We start from the raw sequence: 25,342 nt of genomic DNA, 5'->3' as shown, positions 1-25,342 counted from the left end.
CTGACATGGATACAGAAGTGGTTGGCAGACAGGAAACACAGAGTAGGGATTAACGGGTCCCTTTCAGAGTGGCAGGCAGTGACCAGTGGGGCACCGCAAGGTGCTGGGACCGCAGCTATTTACAATAAACATCAATGATATGGATGAAGGGATTCAAAGTAACATTAGCAAATTTGCAGATGACACAAAGCTGGGTGCCAGTGTGAACTGTGAGGAGGATGCTATGAGAATGCAGGGTGACTTGGACAGGTTGGGGAAGTGGGCAGATGCATGGCAAATGAAGTTTAATGCGGGTAAATGTGAGGTTATCCACTTTGGTAGCAAAAACAGGAAGGCAGATTACTATCTAAATGGCGTCAAGTTGGGAAAAGGGGAAGTACAACGAGATCTGGGGGTCCTTGTTCATCAGTCTATGAAAGTAAGCATGCAGGTACAGCAGGCAGTGAAGAAAGCGAATGGCATGTTGGCCTTTATAAGAAGAGGAATCGAGTATAGGAGCAAAGAGGTCCTTCTGCAGTTGTACAGAGCCCTAGTGAGACCACACCTAGAGTATTGTGTACAGTTTTGGTCCCTAATTTGAGGAAGGACATTCTTGCTATTGAGGGAGTGCAGCGTAGGTTTACAAGGTTAATTCCTGGGATGGCGGGACTGTCATATGCTGAGAGAATGGAGCAGCTGGGCTTGTACACTCTGGAGTTTAGAAGGATGAGAGGGATTCTCATTGAAACATATAAGATTGTTAAGGGTTTGGACACGCTAGAGACAGGAAACATGTTCCCGATGTTGGGGGAGTCCAGAACCAGGAGCCACAGTTTAAGAATAAGGAGTAAACCATTTAGAATGGACACGAGGAAACACTTTTTTTCACAGAGAGTGGTGAGTCTGTGGAATTCTCTGCCTCAGAGGGCGGTGGGCAGGTTCTCTGGATACTTTCAAGAGAGAGCTAGATGGGGCTCTTAAAAATAGCGGAGTCAGGGGATATGGGGAGAAGGCAGGAACGGGGTACTGATTGTGGATGATCAGCCATGATCACATTGAATGGCGGTGCTGGCTCGAAGGGTCGAATGGCCGACTCCTGCACCTATTGTCTAATATGTGTTCTATCAGACACCGAGCTAGATTTGGATGTCTCTGTAAAAGCAAAGCTTATCTCAATGGCCTTGCAAGCATCGCCGTGATTTATTGGCCCCTTTTAATCAGCCCAAGCATGCAAAGCGTTGTTTTAAACACAATTTCACCTTGCATTAACCCCGTACACCCCAAATCCCATTACATTCGGCCCACAGGCTCAATAACACCCCTCCACCCTCTTGGCACTCCTCAAGCAGCAGTAGGGAAGCACACAATTGCAGAATATTATGTCAACTGCAACTAAAACAAGCCCAGTCACCAGGTTTGTAATGTTTTCATTGGCATCCGGTATGTAAGTGCAGCATTCTCTCCCTATGATGGCACAAGTCCCCCATTTCTCAGGTAGTAGGAAGTCCAGGGCCATGTGGTTCTGCAAAGCGACAGTTCGTATTGCCACCATTTTGGCATTCAGGGCTTGGATAGCCTACCCTGCCTCTACTAGCCCTAGAGTGGTCCTATTGTCTGTTATGTGAGACGTGCACAAACTCAGTTTACATAGGTAAGTGTGCAGGAGCGAGAGGTAGGTGTTTGATTCCGTGCAGACTGCAGCAGCAAGCACTGCCAGCAGTATCAGCCCTGTATACATGATGCATCTCGCGGTTGTTCTGTCGAGAGAGGGTGGAGCAGGCTCACTCTCGCCTGGTTAAGATAGACATAGGTTTATCCTCCCCGGTCACCATAAGCACCGCGTATTGCCCTGCACTGCAGCAATAAGTTCCCTCTTGCGAGGGGGTCCCCCATCGGGGACTGAAACCCACATCGTCCGGGCGTCTTCCTGATGTTCTTTCGTCGGTGTGGTGTCATCTGGCTCTACTGCAACAGCCAGATGTTGGCTCATTAATGTGTGTCCCCCCCACCCTGCCACAGATTGTTGGTTCAAATTGTTTACTGCTTGCTGTAACACAAGGGTCCACCCCTTGAGCGTGTGGAAGGGAGTTATCTGTTCTTGCAGTAGAACATTCCTATCTCCACCAGCCCTGCTGCTTGCGGGTAACACGAGATGTGGAGGGTCCACTGCACCCCATTATCAGCTGCACTTTGTTGTACTTTGTTACCAGTAAAGTGGGACCCGTTTTCAGACTGAATCTCCCATAGGGTGCCATAGTTGGTGCAGACCATGTATCTCCCACCCCTGGGACTGCCACTGTGTCATCCATACAGCCATGCCGTTGGCAACTGCCCAGCAGTTGTTGTACAGTCGGACTGGAGTATTGTTATCAGACAAAGGGAGGGCTGCCGCCTGCCAGACGGCCTTATCCTGCAACCCAACGACTAGAGCCATCGGTAAACCATGCCTGTGGTTTGTTTGTCAGGTGAGAGGTCAGAAAATGGGACCCCACCCCAAGCAATGGGGGAGGCAAGATGTGGTTCAGGCTCGGGTACTGGGTGGCCTCCCGAGGAGAGGACTGTGACCTCCTCATGCAGACGGCCTCTCTCAGCCCTGTCAGAATTGTACCATTTCCATTTTACAATAGAGGAGCTCTTGTGTGTGTATCCCTCTTTATGGGAGATATTGGCGTACTCAACCCAGGTCATAATAAGTAAGTGAGGGCGCATAACCACTTTCCCACCCGCCGTAAGGTGTTCGGCAGCAAGGAGTTCCAAGTAACATGAAAACAACTATCACTCAAAGTGCGAATATCGCGTGGCGTGATCAGGCAATGTCTTTGCCCTGAAGCCGAGACGTGCCCGCCGTCTGTCACGCTGTTGCCACAGATTCCACTCCTCACGAGTAATAGCAGTCACCTGCAATTCAAAAGAGACATTCTCTCACTGTAAAGCAAGCGGGAGCGCCTGTTCCACTATCCTCTCAGCCATGTCGTGGGACACAGCCACCCCAGCAGTGAGGGTGACGGGGCATAAGGCCTAGGGCCGCCCAGTCAAGCGAGGGCCGCCGAGCAAACCGGACGGGGATCCTGGCCACACACCTAGTCTCGGGGAACCGACACGGTCCATCCCCGGGGACTCTCATCCTGGGCAGGGGTTTCTTCATTCTGCCTGTGATTCCCTTTTACTCACAATGTATTTTCCAAAGGGCATAGAGGGTGCTAGTGGGAATGTCGTCTATCTCTTCCTTATCCACTCCGGCTCGGAGGAGGGCCAGAAACAGTTCCTTTCTGGATAGATGCCCCTTAGCCTCACCCCATGGTCTGGGATTGGATGCATCAATTCTCCTCGCTTGTCGCCTCGAGGAGTTTGAAGGTCAGTCAAATGGTCCAATCCCTCGAGTGCAATGAGGGCTGTCCTTATAGATTCCTTAACCGCCGGTCCCAGGAGCTGGAGTATCACCCTGCTGATGCCAGGCGCCGTTGTCTTAACCAGATAAGAAAGGAGGGAGGCAGTAAAGTCACAGTCCTCAGGATTCTCATAGTTCCAGTCGTTGTCATACAAGGACAATATCAGGACGACCCGGACTGGGCAATTAAGTTGGCCAAACCCGCAAACCTGTCCGTATTATCCACCCACCCTGGGATCCGATCAGTTTCAGGCTCCACTGCTTTCTTTGACTTGCACATTATTTATTATTAAGTGTCTATTATCTGAATCCTGCCCACTACGCCAAATGTTGTGTTCGATAAATCACTGGCGTCAGATAACAGTTTTAATTCACTCACCTGTTTATTACACTAAATAACGCACATACATTCATGAAAACTCGAATATCCCCGAACGCACTCGCAAACCACGTGTATACAGCAGAGCACGCCGCAGGATGTTTCTACATACACTCACATACAAATTTCACTGTACCTTAAATGGTACGTGACAATAAAGGATAATTGAACCCGTATGCACTCGCAAACTCATCAGAGCGCACCATAGGATGTTGCGTTCAAGATCACCTGGCACCGTTAGCGAAATGGTTCAAGGCTAAGGTTCTCTCCCTGAAAGGGTGCCCAACACCATCCTTTATGGCATTTCTTATCAAAGCAGGCCGCGCCACTGCCCCCTCCCCGAGCCAATAATCAGCCCCCCTTGTCTGCAACGTTTCTGCGCTACTAGCGGCGAGGGCGCGGATTGTCCACCCAACTGTTGTGTTTGCCAACGCTACGCTTTCCCATAGAATGGCCTTGAAGACTGTGTTCCCAGGCAATGATCATGGGTGCGAGGAGATCACACGTCTGGAAACTTGTTTTCGAGAGGCTATAGAATGTAGGGCTCCTAACTTAACTGATAAGTCCATTCCACATTTTAGCTGAAATTGTCAGTTTAACCCTTACACTACAAACCTAAAATGCTGGTATACACAATTAATAAACATGTGGGTCACATGGACATAAAACAAAAGGTTGACATTTAACTTTTTAAAGGTACCAGTATGCCATACTGGCATGCACCATAGAAAGACGAGCATAATTTGGAATAATGAAATTGGGGAATTTTCCATTATTTAATTTCTCATGACCAAAGCTGGTGAAGGATGAAATCTTGAACCAGAACTCTAGGTTCGTCTGATTACTACATAAGTGTGCAATCTTTCAGTCTTAGCCACATTTCAGAGAAAAATCCACAGTATTTCTCCTAGATGCAATATGGCAATTTGAACACATTGCTTTGACTTCCTATTGAATTTCTGAATCTGATAAATGTGTTTCATCTGCATGTGGTTTTATTCTTTGTGATCATGGTTTGTAAAGTTGCAAAATATGGTTTGTGATTATCCATGTACAAATTTGGGCTGAAGCTTGGAGCAAAATCTGTTGAACTGAACTAATGCTCAACGTACATTATAACACCAAGTATGCAGGTGTAGTGACATTACAGGGTTATTAAAATGTTAGATAGTACTAATCTCTAAATTTGAATTACTACAACATTTGAGCTCTGATCTGTGGCAGTACTTGATCTGGCTTACACCAGTGGAATTGATTTGTACTCGTTTCCCAACTGTAGACGTAACAAAACCTAGTTAGAATTTTAATTTGTAAATGAAATGAATCTTTGCTTTTTTTTTTTGCCCATTAATTCACAGAAATAGATTCAACTCAAAAGTAATTGAACTTTTTTTTGTTGTTGTATTAATTAAAGGTAAAGAACACTAATTGTGCCTTTAACTTTAATCCACTGGCTTCAGATGCAGATAAGGGCAAGTGCTGGATCATATGACCATATAACCATATAACAATTACAGCACGGAAACAGGCCATCTCGGCCCTTCTAGTCCGTGCCGAACACTTATTCTCCCCTAGTCCCATCTACCTGCACTCAGACCATAACCCTCCATTCCTTTCCCATCCATATAACTATCCAATTTATTTTTAAATGAAAAAATCAAATGAACATGTCTGCAGAAGCAGATTGAAACTAGTTTTCCCTTTTTTAGATCATGGATTAATTAAATCATGACTGTAAGAGTAACAATCCACTCTTTCTATCAACCTGGTAATGTAAACTAATTGACATGCAACATCTGATGTCTAGAAAATTAGACCTTTTTTGCCTCCAAGAACATCTGATGAATACCTTGTTCAAAATTGAATCTGGCATTTTTCTTGGATTTTCTTTGACAAGGTTCCTCATGGAAGGTTGGTTAAGAAGGTTCAACTGTTGGGTATAAATGCAGGAGTAGCAAGATGGATTCAACAGTGGCTGAATGGGAGACGCCAGAGGGTAATGGTGGATGGCTGTTTGTCGGGTTGGAGGCAGGTGACTAGTGGGGTGCCTCAGGGATCTGTGTTGGGTCCTTTGTTGTTTGTCATGTACATGAATGATCTGGATGAAGGTGTGGTAAATTGGATTAGTAAGTATGCAGATGATACCAAGATAGGGGGTGTTGTGGATAATGAAGAGGATTTCCAAAGTCTACAGAGTGATTTAGGCCATTTGGAAGAATGGGCTGAAAGATGGCAGATGGAGTTTAATGCTGATAAATGTGAGGTGCTACACCTTGGCAGGACAAATCAAAATAGGACGTACATGGTAAATGGTAGGGAATTGAAGAATGCAGTTGAACAGAGGGATCTGGGAATAACCGTGCATAGTTCCTTGAAGGTGGAATCTCATATAGATAGGGTGGTAAAGAAAGCTTTTGGTATGCTAGCCTTTATAAATCAGAGCATTGAGTATAGAAGCTGGGATGTAATGTTAAAATTGTACAAGGCATTGGTGAGACCAAATCTGGAGTATGGTGTACAATTTTGGTCGCCCAATTATAGGAAGGATGTCAACAAAATAGAGAGAGTACAGAGGAGATTTACTAGAATGTTGCCTGGGTTTCAACAATTAAGTTACAGAGAAAGGTTGAATAAGTTAGGTCTTTATTCTCTGGAGCGCAGAAGGTTAAGGGGGACGATAGAGGTCTTTAAAATGATGAGAGGGATAGACAAGTTGATGTGGATCAAGCTTTTCCCTTTGAGAATAGGGAAGATTCAAACAAGAGGACGTGACTTCAGAATTAAGGGACAGAAGTTTAGGGGTAACATGAGGGGGAACTTCTTTACTCAGAGAGTGGTAGCGGTGTGGAATGAGCTTCCAGTGGAAGTGGTGAAGGCAGATTCGTTGGTATCATTTAAAAATAAATTGGATAGGCATATGGATGAGAAAGGAATGGAGGGTTATGGTATGAGTGCAGGCAGGTGGGACTAAGGGAAAATAATTGTTCGGCACGGACTTGTAGGGCCGAGATGGCCTGTTTCCGTGCTGTAATTGTTATATGTTATATGTTATTTCAAGATTTTACTTCCTCCAGATGTGCCTTTGGTATTATTATTTATGTAAGCAGGCAAGTATTTATACACTCTACAAATATGTGAACTGCATGTAGAATTGCAGTAATTGTTGGAACTTGTGCAGAAATGAGATCATTGTCTGAATTCTAGACAAGCTGCTGACTTTTTGGCAGGTTAAAGAAGAACAGTGGAAGATAATATTTTCAAGATTGCTTCAAATCACTTTTCTTAAACAAAACCTGTGTACCAGATTGAAATGTTGACTGTTTTCCATTGCAGGCAATGTCTGAAGAAGGCATTGGATATTGTTGAATGCCTGGAGCATAAAAATACATCTGTGGTGCTTATGGGTAAGAATTGGAATTCTTTCTTTGCATAGTGAATTTTTACAATATTTAATAAAATAAATGTAATCACTCAAAAGATGCAAAAACCTCCCATGTTGATTCAGTTTTTCACTTTCTTTAATCAACACTTTAAAAAAAAAAAAAAAAGTCGTTTCAACTGACTGAATAATGTTGATCTTCCACGTTAGGGAGTCTATTTTAAGCATGTTCCTATTTTGTTTTCAACTTTCAGAAGAAAATTGCTCTGATCTGTGCTGTGTAATAGCTAGTCTGGTCCAGGTGATTATAGATCCACATTTTAGAACCATATCTGGCTTCCAGAGTTTAATTCAGAAGGAGTGGGTGATGGGGTGCCATTGCTTTCTAGACCGATGTAATCATCTGCGAGGCAATGATAAAGAGGTAAGGGTGAAACGTTTGTCATCTGGCTCTGGTTCTCCATTGCCAAGTTCAAATAGCATGGCTATGTCAAATGCTGAACTGTAATGTTGCTTCATAATTTATTCATTTAAATAATATTCATTATATTTCTGCAGCTGTTGGACAAGTTGTGGATAAAAAGGTTGAAATCCATGTCTGTTCACAGAACTGAGTCATGGGATTGCCTAATTTTACATAGACCATTGTGGAAATAGGAATAGTGTAACTGTTTTAAGTCAATGCCCTTTCAGCAAATGGCCATACTGATGCCTATGTTTGTGCTGTTTCCTGCTCTTGTAAGTTACTAGCAATCAATGTACCTTCCACCCTTACTGTCATTGTATATTCCTTCTATCATATTCATTCTTCAACCCCCTTGATTTTGTTTATAGGGTGATTTCACGAAAGGTCACTGGAGCGTAAATCCCCACTCACGTGACCGAAAATTTTAACTGGGGGACATGCGTCACTTCCGGTACATGTTAGTGGATGGGAAAACACGCACTTTCACACCAGTTAAAAACATCGAAAACGGCCAGGTTTTGAGCTGCAATTTACGGAGCCGGTCGGGGTGACCGTGAGGAACAGCTACCTAAATTTACAGTCCAAAAAAAAGATAGAAACTAAGGTAAATACAAGGGCGAGCTGAAGGTGTAAACAAGGCGGAAGTGCTAGCGGACTTTTTTCTTGGAGATTTAAAGATCCAAAATATCGGGAATTATCGCGTTTGCTCGCTGCGTTTCATCAAAAGTGGCATTATTGACTTTTTATCTTTATTAATTTGTTAGATGAAAAGTATTAAAAGTTAGAAACCCGTCAGTAAAATTGCAAAATCGTCCATGGTTCTTGGGTGAGTTTTAACATGCAAAATGAAAACGCTTCTGAAGCTCCATTTACCATTTAAATAATCGTAAACTTGCATCTCAGTAAAATTTATTTCAAAACGCATTGAGAGTTTACGATTATTTAAATGGTAAATGGAGCTTCAGAAGCGTTTTCATTTTGCATGTTAAAACTCACCCGAGAACCATGGGCGATTTTGCAATTTTACTGACGGGTTTCTAACTTTTAATACTTTTCATATAACAAATTAATAAAGATAAAAAGTAAATAATGCCACTTTTGATGAAACGCAGCGAGCAAACGCGATAATTCCCGATATTTTGGATCTTTAAATCTCCAAGAAAAAAGTCCGCTAGCACTTCCGCCTTGTTTACACCTTCAGCTCGCTCTTGTATTTACCTTAGTTTCTATCTTTTTTTTGGACTGTAAATTTAGGTAGCTGTTCCTCACGGTCACCCCGACTGGCTCACTTAATTGCAGCTCAAAACCTGGCCGTTTTCGATGTTTTTAACGGGTGTGAAAGTGCGTGTTTTCCCATCCACTAACATGTACCGGAAGTGACGCTTGTCCCCCAGTTAAAATTTTCGGTCACGTGAGTGGGGATTTACGCTCCAGTGACCTTTCGTGAAATCACCCTATACCTGGATATGAATAAGGTGACCATTATAGAAGATAGAAACAAGGAACCACAGATGCTGGTTTACAAAATAAGATATTAGGTGCTGGACTAGCTCCGCGGGTCAGGCAACACCTCTGGCGAACATGGATGGGAGACGTTTCTGGTCGGAACCTTTCTTCAGACTGATGGAAGATCATTGACCTGAAATAGTAACTTTGTTTCTCTCACCACTGGTGGTGCCTGATCTAAGAATTCCCAGCATCTGTTTTATTTTAGGAAGTTCAGTTCCTGGCTGAAGATGAATACAATGACAGCAGTTTTGGAATATCTTGTGTCTATGCGTTACAGGAGGCCACCCTGTGGAGAATTTCTAGCAGAAAGCATTAAGGGTAAATATAGTCAAGGTAGGTTTGACAGTTGCAGCAAACAAGGTTAGCAGTCCATCACAGGAATAAAAGTGAATAGACTAGGACAAGGGGGACAAAGCAGCAGTATTAGGAAACTGGATACAAGGAACTGTAGATACTGGTTTATAAAAATAGACACAAAGTGCAGAAGCAACTCGACAGATCAGGCAGCATCCCTGGAGAACTTGGATAGGTGATGTTCCGGGTCAGGTCCCCTTTTTAGAATCTCGTTTCAAGTCGAGTCTCTTCAGACTGCATTTTCTGAAGAAGGGTCCTGATCTGAAATATCTTCTTTTTCTCCAGGGATGCTGCTTGATATGCTGAGTTATTCTAGCACTTTGTGTATATATTTGGTATGGACCATCATACTGTTCTTTGTTTCCACTTTCTGTCCTTTTCTAGTATTTGTAAACTGGAAGTTGAAAACCAGTTCATTCCAGATATAGTTGAGGGGAAGAAATAGCTCTGCTTTAGTCACCATTATCTCACTAAAAGGTAAGGAAGGGGCAGTAAGCTGGAGAGACAAGAGACTGCAGTGGAAGGGAGCATATGCATGATGAATGTACATCATCCTTCTGTGTCGCGTAGATCCACATTTTTTTTCACAATTGTGGTTTTTATGTTCAAGAAATGCAAGGCGAATAGAGTTAATAATGTTTTTAAACTTTGCTTTTGATAGTGATTTTCAAAACCTCCCCTCCCCCTCCTGCCACAATAAGGTCGTGGGAATGAGCCCTCTCCCACAGCTGCCACATTCAGCATTGGACTCGAGTGAAAAGCAGCAGTGAATGTTGCTGACATCTGGTGCTGGAGTTTGACTCTGCTGTCAGTGGATCCGATGCATAGCAGGAGTCCCAAATGGAAAAGGGAAACGGTGTAGTCTTGGTTTGACTCACTGCTCACTCTTGGTTATCGATTGACTCTGAACAGCACCGGTCGGTGTGGTTTTATCGCCACTGCAACTGGTGAGAACTACGTTGGCTCTGGGTCAGGTCCAATGCAGTTTTAACCTGTATCCATGAAAATGACGACAATCGTCTGCCAGCTCAGTCCGCCAACACCCAGATCGGGTCTCTACCTGAGCTCCTCCTTCCCCCTTGCAGAACTTTGTCTAACCTTGTCAGTGAATATAACTAAGGCATTTAATCTTGGCCCATTCAGAAATACAAAAACGCTGGAATTGACAGGATAGAGATCTGAGGACTGTTGGGTTCAAGGATGCTTCCAAGATTTGGTGCAAGCTCACAGGAGCTTGAACATATTTTATTATTAGAATTATTATAAATTATTAGAACAAGGCAAAATGTTTCCCTTTCAGATGGCTCAAAATGGGGTATTTTATAGCTCAACATTATTAAATTAATTACAATTTTAAAACATTGCAGGTTAAATGTAGTCTAATTGTAGTGTATTTACTCTAGTTATCTGTGGACCACATTTGCATGCAACATGGTTTTGTTTTTGTTGCCTTTTGTAAGCAAATTAATTACATTTATGAAATTGCATATCTGTGCATATTTAAGATTAATATCTTTGCAATTTTCTTATACTTGAAGGCACCGGTATTTCTTCTCCTCTTGGAATGTATATGGCAATTGCTTCAGCAATACCCACCAGCGTTTGAATTTACTGAAACTTACCTGACAATATTGTCAGACAGCATGTATATTCCCATCTTTAGCACCTTCCTGTTCAATTCACCACACCAAAAGGATAATACCCAAATGGTAGGTATTCCAAATTGGGACAATTTATTTTTGTTAGATCCTTTACTATTGATTTGCTTCAGCTACCTGGTCACTGTTTTGTAATGATTTGTAATGTCTCTGATACTTGCTATGATTTTGTCACTTGTAATGTTACCGAGGGGCAACGTGTGTTGATCAAGGAATAGTCTTTGGGCAAATGCTCGAGGTATTGAGGCAGGGTGAGGGGAAACCTTCCATTGCAGATAATTCTCTGGCAACTAGAATCAGACGATCATCGTTTCATCTTGTTACCTTTATACAGTTCTAAACTAGATGAAAATATTCAATGAAATTAAAAATGAGCTCAACTTTTAACATTTATTTTGTTATATGGTGTTAGACTGATTATACATTTGTATCAAAAAGAAAAATCACTCAATTCTCAATTGCAATATTTTTTTACTTTTGGCTTCAGAGCAATAATGAATAACATATTGTGGATGCCTTAACTGAGAAGCAGGACTTCATGCAAAATAACATGACTTTTTTTTTTACAGATTTGTGAAGATCGGAATATCCTTAGTAGGTCTTTGAAGCTACCCACTGTGTGGGAATGGTCTGTGCAATTTGAGAATTCTGTTCAAGCACTCTTTTATAATCCACTTTATATTGGAAAGCCAAAACCTGGAAATGTTAGAAGAACACAACGTGTTAAGGTAATTACTTTAAATTTAGTTTGGGATCATGGAATCATTTGAGATACAGGCTCTTAAATCCATTGAGTAAGCACCTACTGTCAACCTCCCATTTACACTAATCCTGTATTCTCATCACATTCCCAAGTACTTCTCCCAGAACTCACTTACAGCGCATTCAGAAAGTATTCAGACCCCTTCACTTTTTCCACATTTTGTTACGTTACAGCCTTATTATAAAATGGAATAAATTCTTTTTTTTTAATTATCAATCTACACACAATACCCCAGAATGAAGAAGCAACAACAGGTGTTTAAAATTTTCTGCAAAATAATTAAAAATAAATAATTGAAAGATCACATTTACATAAGTATTCAGACCCTTTGCTATGACACTCAAAATTGAGCTTAGGTGCATCCTGTTTGCATTGATTATCCTTGAGATGTTTCTACTACTTGATTGGAGTTCACCAGTGGTAAATTAAATTGATTGGACATGATTTCGAAAGGCACACCCCTGTCTATATAATGTCCCACTGTTGACAGTGCATGTCAGAGCAAAAACCAAGCCGTGATGTATATTGTAAATAGCTGCGGTCCCAGCACCGAGCCTTGTAGTACCCCACGACTTGAGGCTGTGATCGCTCCCAAAGGTGCCTCAACAAAATACTTACATAAATGTGATATTTCAGTCATTTATTTTTAATTACTTTGCAAAAATTTCTAAACACCTGTTTTTGCTTTTTTATTATGGGGTATTGTGTGTAGATCGATGATAAAAAATTTTTTTAATCCAACGTAACAAAATGTGGAAAAAGTCAAGCTGAATACTTTCTGAATGTACTGTACACACTGGGGATATAGTTGCTAATTAACTGCTTGACATACATACCTTTGGGACATGGGAGGGGGTTGAGTACCTGGTGGGAACCCATACAGTCACTAGGGGAGCATGTAAACTCCACACAGACCGAGGTCAGGGTTGAAACCTGGTCTCTCGCATTGCAAGGCAACAGCTCCATGTGGCACTGTGCTAGCCATTAAGTGTATTTGTATACTTATCCTTAAAACAGGTTTTTTCAAATGTTAATCTGAGGTAATAACATTCCACATATATTTTCATTGGATCTTCTGAGCTGGAGCAGTCTGTTCAGCGGTCTTGGTATTCCATCAAAAACTCAGTTGCACCTCATTCAACATGGTGTCATATTTTTATTCATCTTTACAGCGAAGTAATGTTTAAAATCGACATTCACATCAAATCACTGTCTCTGCGTTAAAGGCATTAGCAACACTTTTTGTGAAGGTTCAGGGTATGCCCATGACTGATTTTTAGAACCAAAATGGATAATCTGGCATTTATCACTCTATTCATCTGCCATATATTTACCCAATTGCCAAACTTGTTTAAATCACATTGAAGTCTCATTGTATCCTGTTTACATTCCCCATATACCCTCGTCACCCTCTTATCTTTGTGTCAGCTGGACATTTAGAGATGTTGCATTTAGTTTCCCCATTCAAATCATTGGGAAACAGTGTGAATAGCTTGGGCCCGAACACTGATCCCTGCCACCCAGAAAAAGATCATTTTTTTCTTACTTTGGTTTAAGAAGAACTGAAGATGCTGGAAAAATCGAAGGTAGACAAAAATGCTGGAGAAACTCAGCGGGTGAGGCAGCATCTATGGAGAGAAGGTGACGTTTCAGGTCGAGACCCTTCTTCAGACTGATGTCGGGGGAGAGGGGTGGGGACGGGGAAAAGGAAAGGAAGAGGCGGTGACAGTAGGCTTGGATGAGTGCTGGGGAGGGGAAGGAGAGAGAAAGCAAGGATTACCTGAAATTGGAGAAGACACTGGTCATACCGCTGGAGTGTAAACTACCCAAGCGAATATGAGGTGCCGTTCCTCCAATTTGCGCTGGACCTCCCTCTGGCAATGGAGGAGGCCCAGGACAGAAAGGTCAGATTCGGAATCGGAGGGGGAGTTGAAGCGCTGAGCCACCGGGAGATCAGGTTGGTTATTGCGAACTGAGCGGAGGTGTTGGGCGAAGCGATTGCCAAGCCTGCGCTTGGTCTCACCGATGTAGAGAAGATGACGCCTAGAACAGTGGATGCAATAGATGAGGTTGGAGGAAACATAGAAACATAGAAAATAGGTGCAGAAGTAGGCCATTCGGCCCTTCGAGCCTGCACCGCTATTCAATATGATCATGGCTGATCATCCAACTCAGTATCCTGTACCTGTCTTCTCTCCATACCCCCTGATCCCCCTAGCCACAAGGGCCACATCTAACTCCCTCTTAAATATAGCCAATGAACTGGCCTCAACTACCTTCTGCGGGAGAGAATTCCACAGATTCACCACTCTGTGTGAAAAAAGTTTTCCTCATCTCGGTCCTAAAAGATTTCCCCTTTATCCTTAAACTGTGACCCCTTGTTCTGGACTTCCCCAACATCGGGAACAATCTTCCTGCATCTAGCCTGTCCAACCCCTTAAGAATTTTGTACGTTTCTATAAGATCCCCCCTCAATCTTCTAAATTCTAGCGAGTACATACCGAGTCTATCCAGTCTTTCTTCATATGAAAGTCCTGACATCCCAGGAATCAGTCTGGTGAACCTTCTGTGTACTCCCTCTATGGCAAGAATGTCTTTCCTCAGATTAGGAGACCAAAACTGTACGCAATACTCCAGGTGTGGTCTCACCAAGACCCTGTACAACTGCAGCAGAACCTTCCTGCTCCTATACTCAAATCCTTTTGCTATGAATGCTAACATACCATTCGCCTTCTTCACTGCCTGCTGCACCTGCATGCCTACTTTTAATGACTGGTGTACCATGACACTCAGGTCTCGTTGCATCTCCCCCTTTCCTAATCGGCCACCATTCAGATAATAATCTACTTTCCTGTTTTTGCCACCAAAGTGGATAACCTCACATTTAGGTGCAGGTTAATAGTCCCTGCAGAAAGCTGAGGAGATGGGAAGATGTGGCCAGTGGTGGGATTCCATTGGTGGTGGCGAAAATGTCGGAGGATTATATGTTGTAAGCGACTGCTGGGATGGTGGAAGGTGAGGACAAAGGGGACTCTGTCCTTGTTATGAGTAGGGGGATGGGGAGTGAGAGCAGTGCTGAGGGATATAGAGGAGATCCTGATGAGAGCCTCATCTATAATAGAAGAAGGGAACCTGCATTCCCTAAAGAATCAGGGCATATTCTTACTGTTTCCTATCTTAGGTTAGTTTAGTTTAGAGATACAGCGCGGAAACAGGCCCTTCAGCCCAGCGATCCCCGCGCATTAACATTTATCCTACACACACTAAGGACAATTAATATTTATACCAAGCCAATTAACCTATAAATCTGTGCGTCTTTGGAGTGTGGGAGAAAACGAAGATCTCGGAGAAAACCCACGCAGGTTACTGGGAGAATACAAAATCCGTACAGACAAGCACCTGTAGTCGGGATCGAACCTGGATCTCTGACGCTGTAAGGCAGCAACTCTACTGCTACACCTCCTTGCCGCCCATCTAACGACCAATTTTAATTCTATACTAGATCATTATCGTCAATAATGTATACTGTAAATTTTCACACTAATCTGTGTGACCTTATAAGCCTTCTAATTAATCAAATTCAGATCATCTCCTTTATCCTACTAACTACACAGAATTCAACGTGATTTTTCTTTCATAAACCTATGCTGATTTTGTCCAATACTATTAATGCTTTCCAAGTTGTTGTTATGTCTCTTATAATACAATTCTAGCATTTAGTGCTATTGATATTGGGCTTACTGGTGTGTGATTCCCAACTTCATTTCTCCTCCTCTAAATTAGGAAGCGGTGATATTTCAATAAGCACCTTTCCCATACAATAATGTGCCAATTATGGCTGGCTATGGATTACCTACAAAGGTTGTGGCATTTTCATATTTAAGTTATGTTTGTCAACTTTGAGTAAATTTCCTTATTCATATCATCAAAGGATTCTGCACAGAACCACTTGGAGATTGTCCATGAAAATTTTCTGGATGTACCAGAGGTATTTTGAGGTCTTCCATTTTTGATGAGAACCATCTACTAACTTAATTGGGAGAGTGCATGTGGGGTAAACTTGCATTTCAGTTACATTTGCTTAAGTTTTAAGAAGCCATTGTTCAGTCAATTATCATATTTAAAATTGGAATGACAGTGGATGGGTGAACTGTAGTTCAGTTAGACTATATTAATTAATCTTAACTCTTCTAGAAATTTGCATTGCAAAACTCCATTAAGTCTGTTGCTTCGTGTGGGCCCTTTGTCAAAGTGTTTTAGTTACTTGTTGAAACTTCCAAATTTGGGGGAAAAGAGACACTGTTTCTTCTTGGCATACCCTTTCCAGCAGAAAATAAATCTTCATTATTTCAAACATTATACCAAGATGAAAACAAGTTATATAATATCCATAGTTTCTATTACTTTTCTGTAGTGAGGTGCAGAATAAACCAGTTACTGTACTTAGTAATTGCAGTACAAACAATACCACATCTGATTTTTTAATTAACTTTAGTTTTGTACTCCATGCACCTTTTAACGTAGCGTATTACCTTAGATATTGCCCTTGTACAAGGTCAATCAATGATGACAGATGCTTATAAAAAGATTTTTGCAGCATCATGTAAAATCCTATGGATCCTCCCCTTACTCGAAGAGTAAATGTAAAATTTAGCTAATGGACTATCAAGCTTCCAGGTTAACATGATCTGAACTGATTTGCTGACCATGGTTGGGATGGCAAAGAGAATCAATCTGAACTGCTTTTCTCATGAATAGTGTTGGATTTTTGCAGGAAGGAAAGAAGAACATTATTTTGATTTTACACATTGTCCATATTTTCTGCACATTTTTAGTGCACCTTTAATTTTGTCTCTAATTCAAATAACTAGCAAATTGTAATTGTTAACTGCTTTCCAACTGCTTAATTGGAGGAGGATTAATCTGAACTATTATTAAAGTTTATTTTTTAGAAAAAACATGTTGACATAGTGATTTACCACATCTATCTGAAAGTGAAAATTGCCCTCTTGAAACTTGCTCTTTGCATGCTATGCTGAATCATTGGCTGTTTTGCTTTGATGGAAAGATTGCAAATACCTATTCTGTTACGGAATGTCTCACCAGTATAAAATCATGCCACATTTTCATATACCAATCAATTCTAAATACAGTGCCCTCCGTAATGTTTGGGACAAAGACCTATCATTTATTTATTTGCCTCTGTACTCCACAATTTGAGATTTGTAATAGAAAAAAAATCTCACATGTGGTTAAAGTGCATATTGTCAGCTTTTAATAAAGGCCATTTTTATAAATGTTGGTTTCACCATGTAGAAATTACAGCAGTGTTAATACATAGTCCCCCCATTTCAGGGCACCGTAATGTTTGGGACACAGCAATGTTGTGTAAATGAAAGTAGTCATGTTTAGTATTTTGTTGCATAGCCTTTGCACGCTTGAAGTCTGTGTTTCATGGACATCACCAGTTGCTGGGTGTCTTCTCTGGACATGCTCTGCCAGACCTGTATTGCAGCCATCTTTAGCTTATGCTTGTTTTGGGGCTAGTCCCCTTCAGTTTTCTCTTCAGCATATGAAAGTCATGCTCATTTGGGTTCAGATTGGGTGATTGATTTGGCCACTCAAGAATTTTAGCTTTGTTCATTATTATATGTTCGCTCTTCTGGGTGAGATGCTAACTGCATTTCATTGTCTATGTACTGTACACTGCACAATGACAATAAAGATTGAATCTGAATCTGAATCTGAAAAACTCCTTTGTAGCTTTAGCAGTATGTTTGGGATCATTGTCTTGCTGTAGAATGAACCACTGGCCAACGAGTTTTGAGACATTTATTTGAACTTGAGCAGATAGGATAAGTTTATACACTTCAGAATTCATTATGCTACTACCATCAGCAGTTGTATCATCACAAGATCCTTTTCCAGAACTGTGGTTGCTCTTTTAAGTACTTATTGGCAAACTGTAACCTAGCCATCCTATTTTTGATGTTAACCAGTGGTTTGTTTCTTGCACTGTAGCCTCTGTATTTCTATTCATCCAGTCTTCTGTGGACAGTGGTCATTGACAAATCAACACCTGACTCCTCAAGAATGTTTCTGATCTGTCGGACAGGTGTTTGTTTTTCTTTTCTTTATTATAGAGAGAATGCTTCTGTCATCAGCTGTGGGGGTCTTCCTTGGCCTGCCAGTCTCTTTGCGATTAGTAAGCTCACCAGTGCTCTCTTTCTTCTTAATGATGTTCCAAACAGTTGATTTTGGTAAGCCTAAGGTTTGGCTGATGTCTCTAACAGTTTTATTCTTGTTTCTCAGTCTCATAATGGCTTCTTTGACTTTCATTGATGCACAACTTTGGTCCTTATGTTGATAAACAGCAATAAAAGTTTCCAAAGGTTATGGAAAGACTGGAGGTGCTGAGAACTCTCTTATACCTGCATTAAGGGTCAATTAAACACACCTGAACAATTACAAAGACCTGTGAAGCCATGTGCCCCAAACATTATGGTGCCCTGAAATGGGGGGACTATGTACAAACACAGCTGTAATTCCTACACGGTGAAACCAAAATGTATAAAAATGGCTTTTAATAAAATCTGATAATGTGCACTTTAACCACATGTGATTTTTTTTTCTATTACAAATCTCAAATTGTGGAGTACAGAGGCAAATAAATAAATGATGGGTCTTTGTCCTGAACATTATGGAGGGCACTGTATCTGACGTGCTGTTATTTTCTGCTTCTCTGTCGCCTAAGTTACTCATGCATGTGGGTCTTGCAGTTTTATATTGTTATCATCCACTACCAAGATTTTAAAACATTCAATACCATCTTGGAGAATACTAGTTATACACCAATTGATGCTACCGATTGTTGTTGTTGCTGTTTTCTTTTCTTAGCCTCAGCGCCAGATGTCACTGCCATCCAGCCCATCTTATCAGTCGAGACCTTCACCCAAAAAAGGATTTTTGAGGGAAGAGACTGATAACTTGATAAAGACATTTTTAGGCAAAAAGATAAGCAGATTAACATTCACCGCTGAGGATTCTTCGATTGACTGCCGACTATTCTATGAAAATTGGTGCAGTAAACCAATAGATCATCATGGACTGTTGCTTCCTCTACATAATGGTCCAGCTTTGAGAGTTTGGGCACAGCGATATTTGCGCTGGATTCCAGAGGTTCAAATACTGGGAGGCAGTTCAACAATTGCTCTGAACAAAGCCTGTGAAATTGCAGATGAGATAAAACATTTACAGACCAAAGTATCTGAGAGGATGCTCAAAAAGCAACCAAGCTCACCAAGTGCCGACATCTTTGCACCATTTCAACAGGGCAGCCGACTTTCTACAACTTTTCCATTTGGCACGTTACGTAGGCATTCTATAAAGCCCCGCATTCCAGTTTCTACAAACCTGTCAATGAGTTTTGGGTCAATGGAGAACTTGCCAGATGACGAGGAAGAACTTGGTTTGTTATAGTGCTGATTTTCTTTTGCCTAACATTTTTGATTTTGTGCTTTGCCCACTGACTTCACCAAAGTAAGTTTGCAAAAGTTTAATTTAATTTTTTACATGACTGTGAATTTCATGATTTTGAGTGGCATTGTATTCTATGCTTGGGTTTTCTTGTTTGGCAAGTTTCAAGCTGCTGTTGGTCTTCAGCTTATCTTTTGTTGGGAGGGTGAAGTTTAAATTAAACCAAAACAATGGTCAGTGACTTAATTTACAGAACATATAATGTTGACTTGTGGGCTTTTGCATTATCATTGTAGAACAGTTACCATAAAGCAGTTCCAGAACCAAGTACCAGTGCAAAGATTTGCCAATCTGTGAAGACAAACCATTTTCTAAATTGCAGATGATGTGTAGGAAACTTGTATGGTAAAGAGTAATGATACAACTCCATTCTAAAGAGCTTACTAGGTAATTTACTATTTTTTAAACCCCCCCCCCCCCATCCCCCTAGTTTAAATGTATTTTAGGAATATTCGTTTTGTTGACTGAAACTTTCATCAAAGAATGAAAGTATACATTAAGATGTGCACCTGCTCTTCCCCCTCTATTTAAGAATTTGAATGCCAAGAATCGGAAAAAGATTTATTATTTTTCAACTGCATTTTAGCATTTAATTGGGAGAAAAGTATGTAATATTCACTAGCTATTTGAAATGATATTTGTTGGGATTATTGATCAATCTAAACATGAACATGTACATTTACAGACGCGTTGTGTGTCTTGTGAGTAACCTTGGAGCTCTTTTCGCTACTGAGCCCTGGAAACGTTATCCTTTTTTCCTAATTAAAACAAAAACAAGCAAAAAAAATCTTTGGTTTAAATCAGCATCTGCAATTCCTTCTGGCACAACAAGCAGGCACTTTTTTTTAATCGCCGTCTCATTTTAGAAAATGACACAATGTATCAAAATCTGCAACGTCCAACCATAAGAATATAATTGTCAAGCTGCACATTGGGTTCTTGCAACTTCTAATATACCTATATCACTAACAGAACCAGAGACTTGGCCACAAGCCTCTACAGTAATGGTTTGACTTTAGCACTAGTAGGTATGACTGAACAATCTTTATCACCAGTATTCTGTTGAGAGAGCTGATACCACTTAAAGCACCTGACTGTGTTCTAGTTAATCTTCTGCACCTCTGGTTACAGTAGTGAGTGTTGGGGAGGCAAAATCTCGTGAACACTACTGGGCAGATTTGATATATGAACTGAATGATGACAGGTTTGGGATTCATGTTGTGCCTGCTAAAGCTAGTACTTATAGTGTAGTGCTTAAGTGCTGGTGTGTTGCCAGTTTGTTTATGATAATTTTAGTAACTTCGGAAGAAAATTAGGATTTTAAAACAAAATATAAACTAATTTAATCCGTCTCTTTGTAAAATTTGGACTCAAAAGAATTCAGACTGACTGATCTTCAATCCAGTTACTACTGGCCTAATTAAATTTGCTCTGTTTAGTAATCTGAAGTCGGAAACTTTGGTTATTTTCCTTAGCACGTCTGCTTCATTGTTCAACTTGACCTGTTATTTTGAGCAGATTAAGTATACTAAATTGATGCAGCGTACTCTTCTAAATGAAGCACCAAACTGGGTAGCAACAAAAAGAGCACAGTGCCTCAATACAGATTTTTTTTTTAATGCGTCAAGTACACCGCAGGCTGGGTATCATGGAGAGAAAGGCAGTGTTAACTTTCGTAAGTTATTGGAGCAAATTAAGCCATTTGGCCCATCAAGTCTACTGGACCATTCAATCATGGCTGATCTATCTTTCCCTTTCAACTACATTCTCCAGTCTTCTCCACATATCTCCTGACACCCGTACTAATCAAGAACATTTATCAAAACTAATAGCAAACTCGCTGAAATGTTAACTTTCTTTCAGTTTATTTCTACCCACTTCATACACCTACTGACTTTTCAGCTTTCTAGCATCCAACAATTATTTAAATTTATACTAGGAATACCTCCTATTGATAACAAGTACCTGAAATGGAAATACATTTTTTGTTAACACATCAATAATGACAAATTATTACAATCCTTTTTAATAAACAGATGCAAAACACTCATGAAAATGGAATGTTCTTGGTTTATTGTTAAAACATCAATGTACTTTTAGTATATCTTGCAATCCATCTACAGATAAGTCTGCAGCAGAGGCACCAGTATTTGTTGCCGATTATGTTATTCATTGTATATTTCAATTCTGGATAAATTATAAATTTGTTTCATTCTTTAAATACATGTTTGTCCCTAGTTCAAAGAGCACAATGTGGAGTGTAAGTTTAGTGAGTTAAATTGTTTTGCATCAAATAAATAATGCATTCAGTGGCTTTGCGAAATTGCAACTGCAAGGAAATTACATCGAAATTGGAGTCCTGAATGACCTTGTAGCTTACTGGTGCCATACATTCTTGAAATGCTTCTGCCAAATTATAGATTTTTTTTTTCCCTTTTATAAAAAGATTATGCTTAAAAAAAATTTCTGCTTGCCAGGCTGCAATTAAATATACTTGGTGTTACCACGAAATACAAGCAGGCACACTCATTTGTCACTCCATGTTTTATCAACCAGAGGAGAATAAACCCATAATTTTACTTTAATTGTATTTATAGATGATTAAAATAACTTCTACTGCATTCTTGGCTCCATTGGTAATAAGTGTTTAGGAAGGAACTACAGATGATAGTTTATATAGCTGATACACATAAATGCTGGAGTAACTCAGCGGGTCAGGCAGCATCTCTGGACAAAAGGAATGGTTAACTTTTCAGGTTAGAACCCTCATCAGACTTGGTCTGAGGAAGGGTTCTGACCCAAAATGCCACCTATTCCTTTTCTCCAGAGATGCTGCCTGACCTGCTGAGTTACTCCAGCATTTTGTATCTACATTGATAATAATCTGGCTTTCATGAATAATTTTTCTCCTCCATTTTTTTTCTTTCACCACATTTTAGTTGCAAGTTATTTTGCATTGATGTATTCTCAATTCAATACAGAAACTAGTTTGAATTAATTATCTTCCAGTTCCGTCAAACATAATCAAGCTATTAGACTTTAGATATTCTTATAAAGCATAATATCTTGATTTATAAAAGATGAACAGACAATCATCAATGCCATCAACTGCCTCCCATCTTGTACAGTGGTTGCAAAAATCTTATCAATATAGACTACTGAATTGATGTTTTTGTCTTTTAATGAATGATGTATCCACGTTTTGTTTTGACTAGGGGAGATCAGTAGGTATATTCCAGTTGAGAGAGTAACTTGCCAGATCTTCAACTATTTGTTTACATTTCTTTATAATCCGCTTCCAAGAGGCAATAAGGATCTTTGTTCTTAAACCTGAGATTCCTTGTTTAAATTCACAACTTCCTATCTGCAGAAAGGTCCTGAACTGAAATGTTACCTGTCCATGTTCTCTAGATATGCTGTCTGACCCAATGAGTTACTTCAGCACTTTGTCTTTTCTAAATTCATGAACATTTAATTGCAGTAATTTGTTGTGATTTATTTCTACAATTCCTCAATTTCTGCTTTTATTGTACTATTAACTTTAAATATGCCTTGCAAATTGATGATTACTTCACATTTTCACTGCATATGATACGATAGAACATTATTCATCCCAGGAGGGAAATTGGTCAAAAGGGTTTAAGAAGGAACTGCAGATGCTGGAAAATCAAAGGTACACAAAAATGCTGGAGAAACTCAGCGGGTGCAGCAGCATCTATGGAGCGAAGGAAATAGGCAACGTTTCGGGCCAACACCCTTATTGATTCTGAAGAAGGGTTTCGGCCCGAAACGTTGCCTATTTCCTTCACTCCATAGATGCTGCTGCACCTGCTGAGTTTCTCCAGCATTTTTGTGCACCTTTGGTCAAAAGGGTAGCATATGAACTTTTGTTATGGAAGATACAGATTCATTACTTGGATTCTGACTTTAGATTTAATTAAAGATGCCAGTGAAAGTGATTTTGGATTCCTACTTTGCTTACACAAGGATATTATTTCTCAGTATGCATGAATATTTTTGTGAAGCCTATATAGTGATCATGTTACTTTTTTGTGATTTAAAAAAAAATGATTTTGAAGTTTCTCACTTTATTGCCTTATTTATTAAGCCCATTTTGACAGTTTTTGCCAATGTTTGTTTCTCAAAAATGCTTAATATTTTTATACAACTTTCAGGAAATATTTGCATGGGCCCTTAAGAGCTTTCCTTTTACCTGAGAACATTAAGCTTATAATTACAAGGTCTTTCATTTGAATTTAATGCATATGTATTATTTGACCTTAATAAATACAAGGGGTGCTAAAGTAAAAAATGCTTTAATTTAAAAATTATACTATTTCATCAACCTGTTGAATCTTATGATTAAACATGGCTAGTTGGTGAAATTTGACTGCAAAGACTGAAATTAGTACATTGTGTATAATGTGCAAAAAGCGCTTCAATTCTTTTTAGGTTGTAGGGTGTTTACATAATAAGTGACTGGAGGAAATATGTTAATAGGAAATCATGTTTATTCAGCTGTCGGGTAAATGAATTGGCAGTTCACTGGTTTGTAATTCGTACACTTGGGCAATGAGTTTTAAGCTTCAAGTGCACGTGGAAAACAATGATCCAAGCATGTTTCTGTTTCTTTGCAAATAGAATACTATTCCCACTTCCCCAATCCAGCTCTTTAAAATGTATCTGCTTGTAGAAAATGTAATTAATCTTTTGCCTTCTAAAATCTTATCCATGATCATAAATTCCAGTCATCAAACTTAAAAAGTTTTTATAATTTAGATAAAAACATGTTTTGTTTCATTTGCTATACAAGTCTATGTGTAACTTGTTGTCTTCTGTACATTGATCATTTCGGATCAGAATTTGACTACTAATTCACGAGCAGCCTTAACCATACTGTCATACTGTAAATTGTGTCAAACTGCTTTATTGTGCCTTGTCAATAACAGATTTGCGAATAATTTAATTACATTGCAACATGGTCTGTACTTGTATTTTTTATATTGTGGCACTGATATCAGAACCAAATGTATATAATGGATATTACAGTAGCTAATGAATTTTGTGAAACATTGCTGTAACTTTGCTCCCTTGGTTAGTTTAGTTTTTAAGGTCATTCCTGTTGAAATTGTAATGTTTTCCCAATTAAACAAAGACAAATTCAACATGTCAATGCTGCTTTTGTATAATCTAAATGCTATACAATATATCCATTTATTAATTGTTATCATCATTATTACATTTTTTTCACCCTGAAACTAGCCTATTGATAAGTTTTATTCTTTGAGAGCCTTTAGTTTTTTCAACCCTGGCGTTAAACTTACAAGACCTATTTTATGGATCATGTTGCAGAAGAATAAAATTAAATTACTGAATGCTATTTTTTCCCCTAATGCTGACCTACTGCTGCATTGGTCTTTAAGCACATTCTAATGGTGTGTGGCCGGATTGGTTATACTTGTTGGGAGAGTCGTTATGGAATGGTGTTATGGTGTAAGCTGCAGTAGAAGTAATCTTAATCACTAAACAGTCTAAGTTATCAGCCAACGATCCCTGAAGGGAGCCATAGAGGGAACTCGTGTGGCAAATAGACATGTCATATTGGGACTATAGACACAGCCTTTTTGGAGTTATACTGTGTAGAGTATACATCCACACTGACCAGGTATTGTCCCATTTATCAACACCTGCTCCCGCCTACTGTGGACAATTCCAGTGCTTGTTTAGTTATTCTATGGCGTACAACCACATGCCTCCACAAAACACTTGGGCAGTGGCTTCCAGATTCCAACTACGATCTTGGTGGACAAGTTCTTACTCTAGATTCACCCTTAAATCTCTTCTTTTAAATCCATTACCTCTAGTTTTTGGTTGAAGCAGGTATTGACAAGATGACTTGCATGTACATGATCACCTTCCCATCCAGTTAAG

General features: G+C 40.0%; 1 protein-coding gene across 2 annotated transcripts in view; it reads left to right on the top strand.

Moving 5' to 3' along the window:
• Positions 1-21,032, top strand: part of mtmr12 (myotubularin related protein 12) — a 77,025-nt gene extending 55,993 nt beyond the window's left edge. Inside the window, exons 12-17 of one of the 2 annotated variants that reach the window (XM_033031812.1) lie at positions 7,080-7,150; positions 7,380-7,549; positions 10,993-11,163; positions 11,682-11,840; positions 15,807-15,863; positions 18,773-21,032. In XM_033031812.1, the coding sequence (XP_032887703.1) occupies positions 7,080-7,150; positions 7,380-7,549; positions 10,993-11,163; positions 11,682-11,840; positions 15,807-15,863; positions 18,773-19,354 (1,210 nt within the window). In that variant the 3' untranslated portion in view covers positions 19,355-21,032. The remainder of the gene's footprint in view (positions 1-7,079; positions 7,151-7,379; positions 7,550-10,992; positions 11,164-11,681; positions 11,841-15,806; positions 15,864-18,772) is intronic. The other variant, XM_033031822.1, reaches the window with a different exon arrangement.
• Positions 21,033-25,342: the final 4,310 nt, after the last annotated feature.

Source organism: Amblyraja radiata, chromosome 1, assembly GCF_010909765.2.
Source record: "Amblyraja radiata isolate CabotCenter1 chromosome 1, sAmbRad1.1.pri, whole genome shotgun sequence".
NCBI lineage: Eukaryota > Metazoa > Chordata > Chondrichthyes > Rajiformes > Rajidae > Amblyraja > Amblyraja radiata.
The sequence above is the reverse complement of the archived record's forward strand: the minus strand, read 5'-3'. Positions and strand labels throughout refer to the sequence as shown.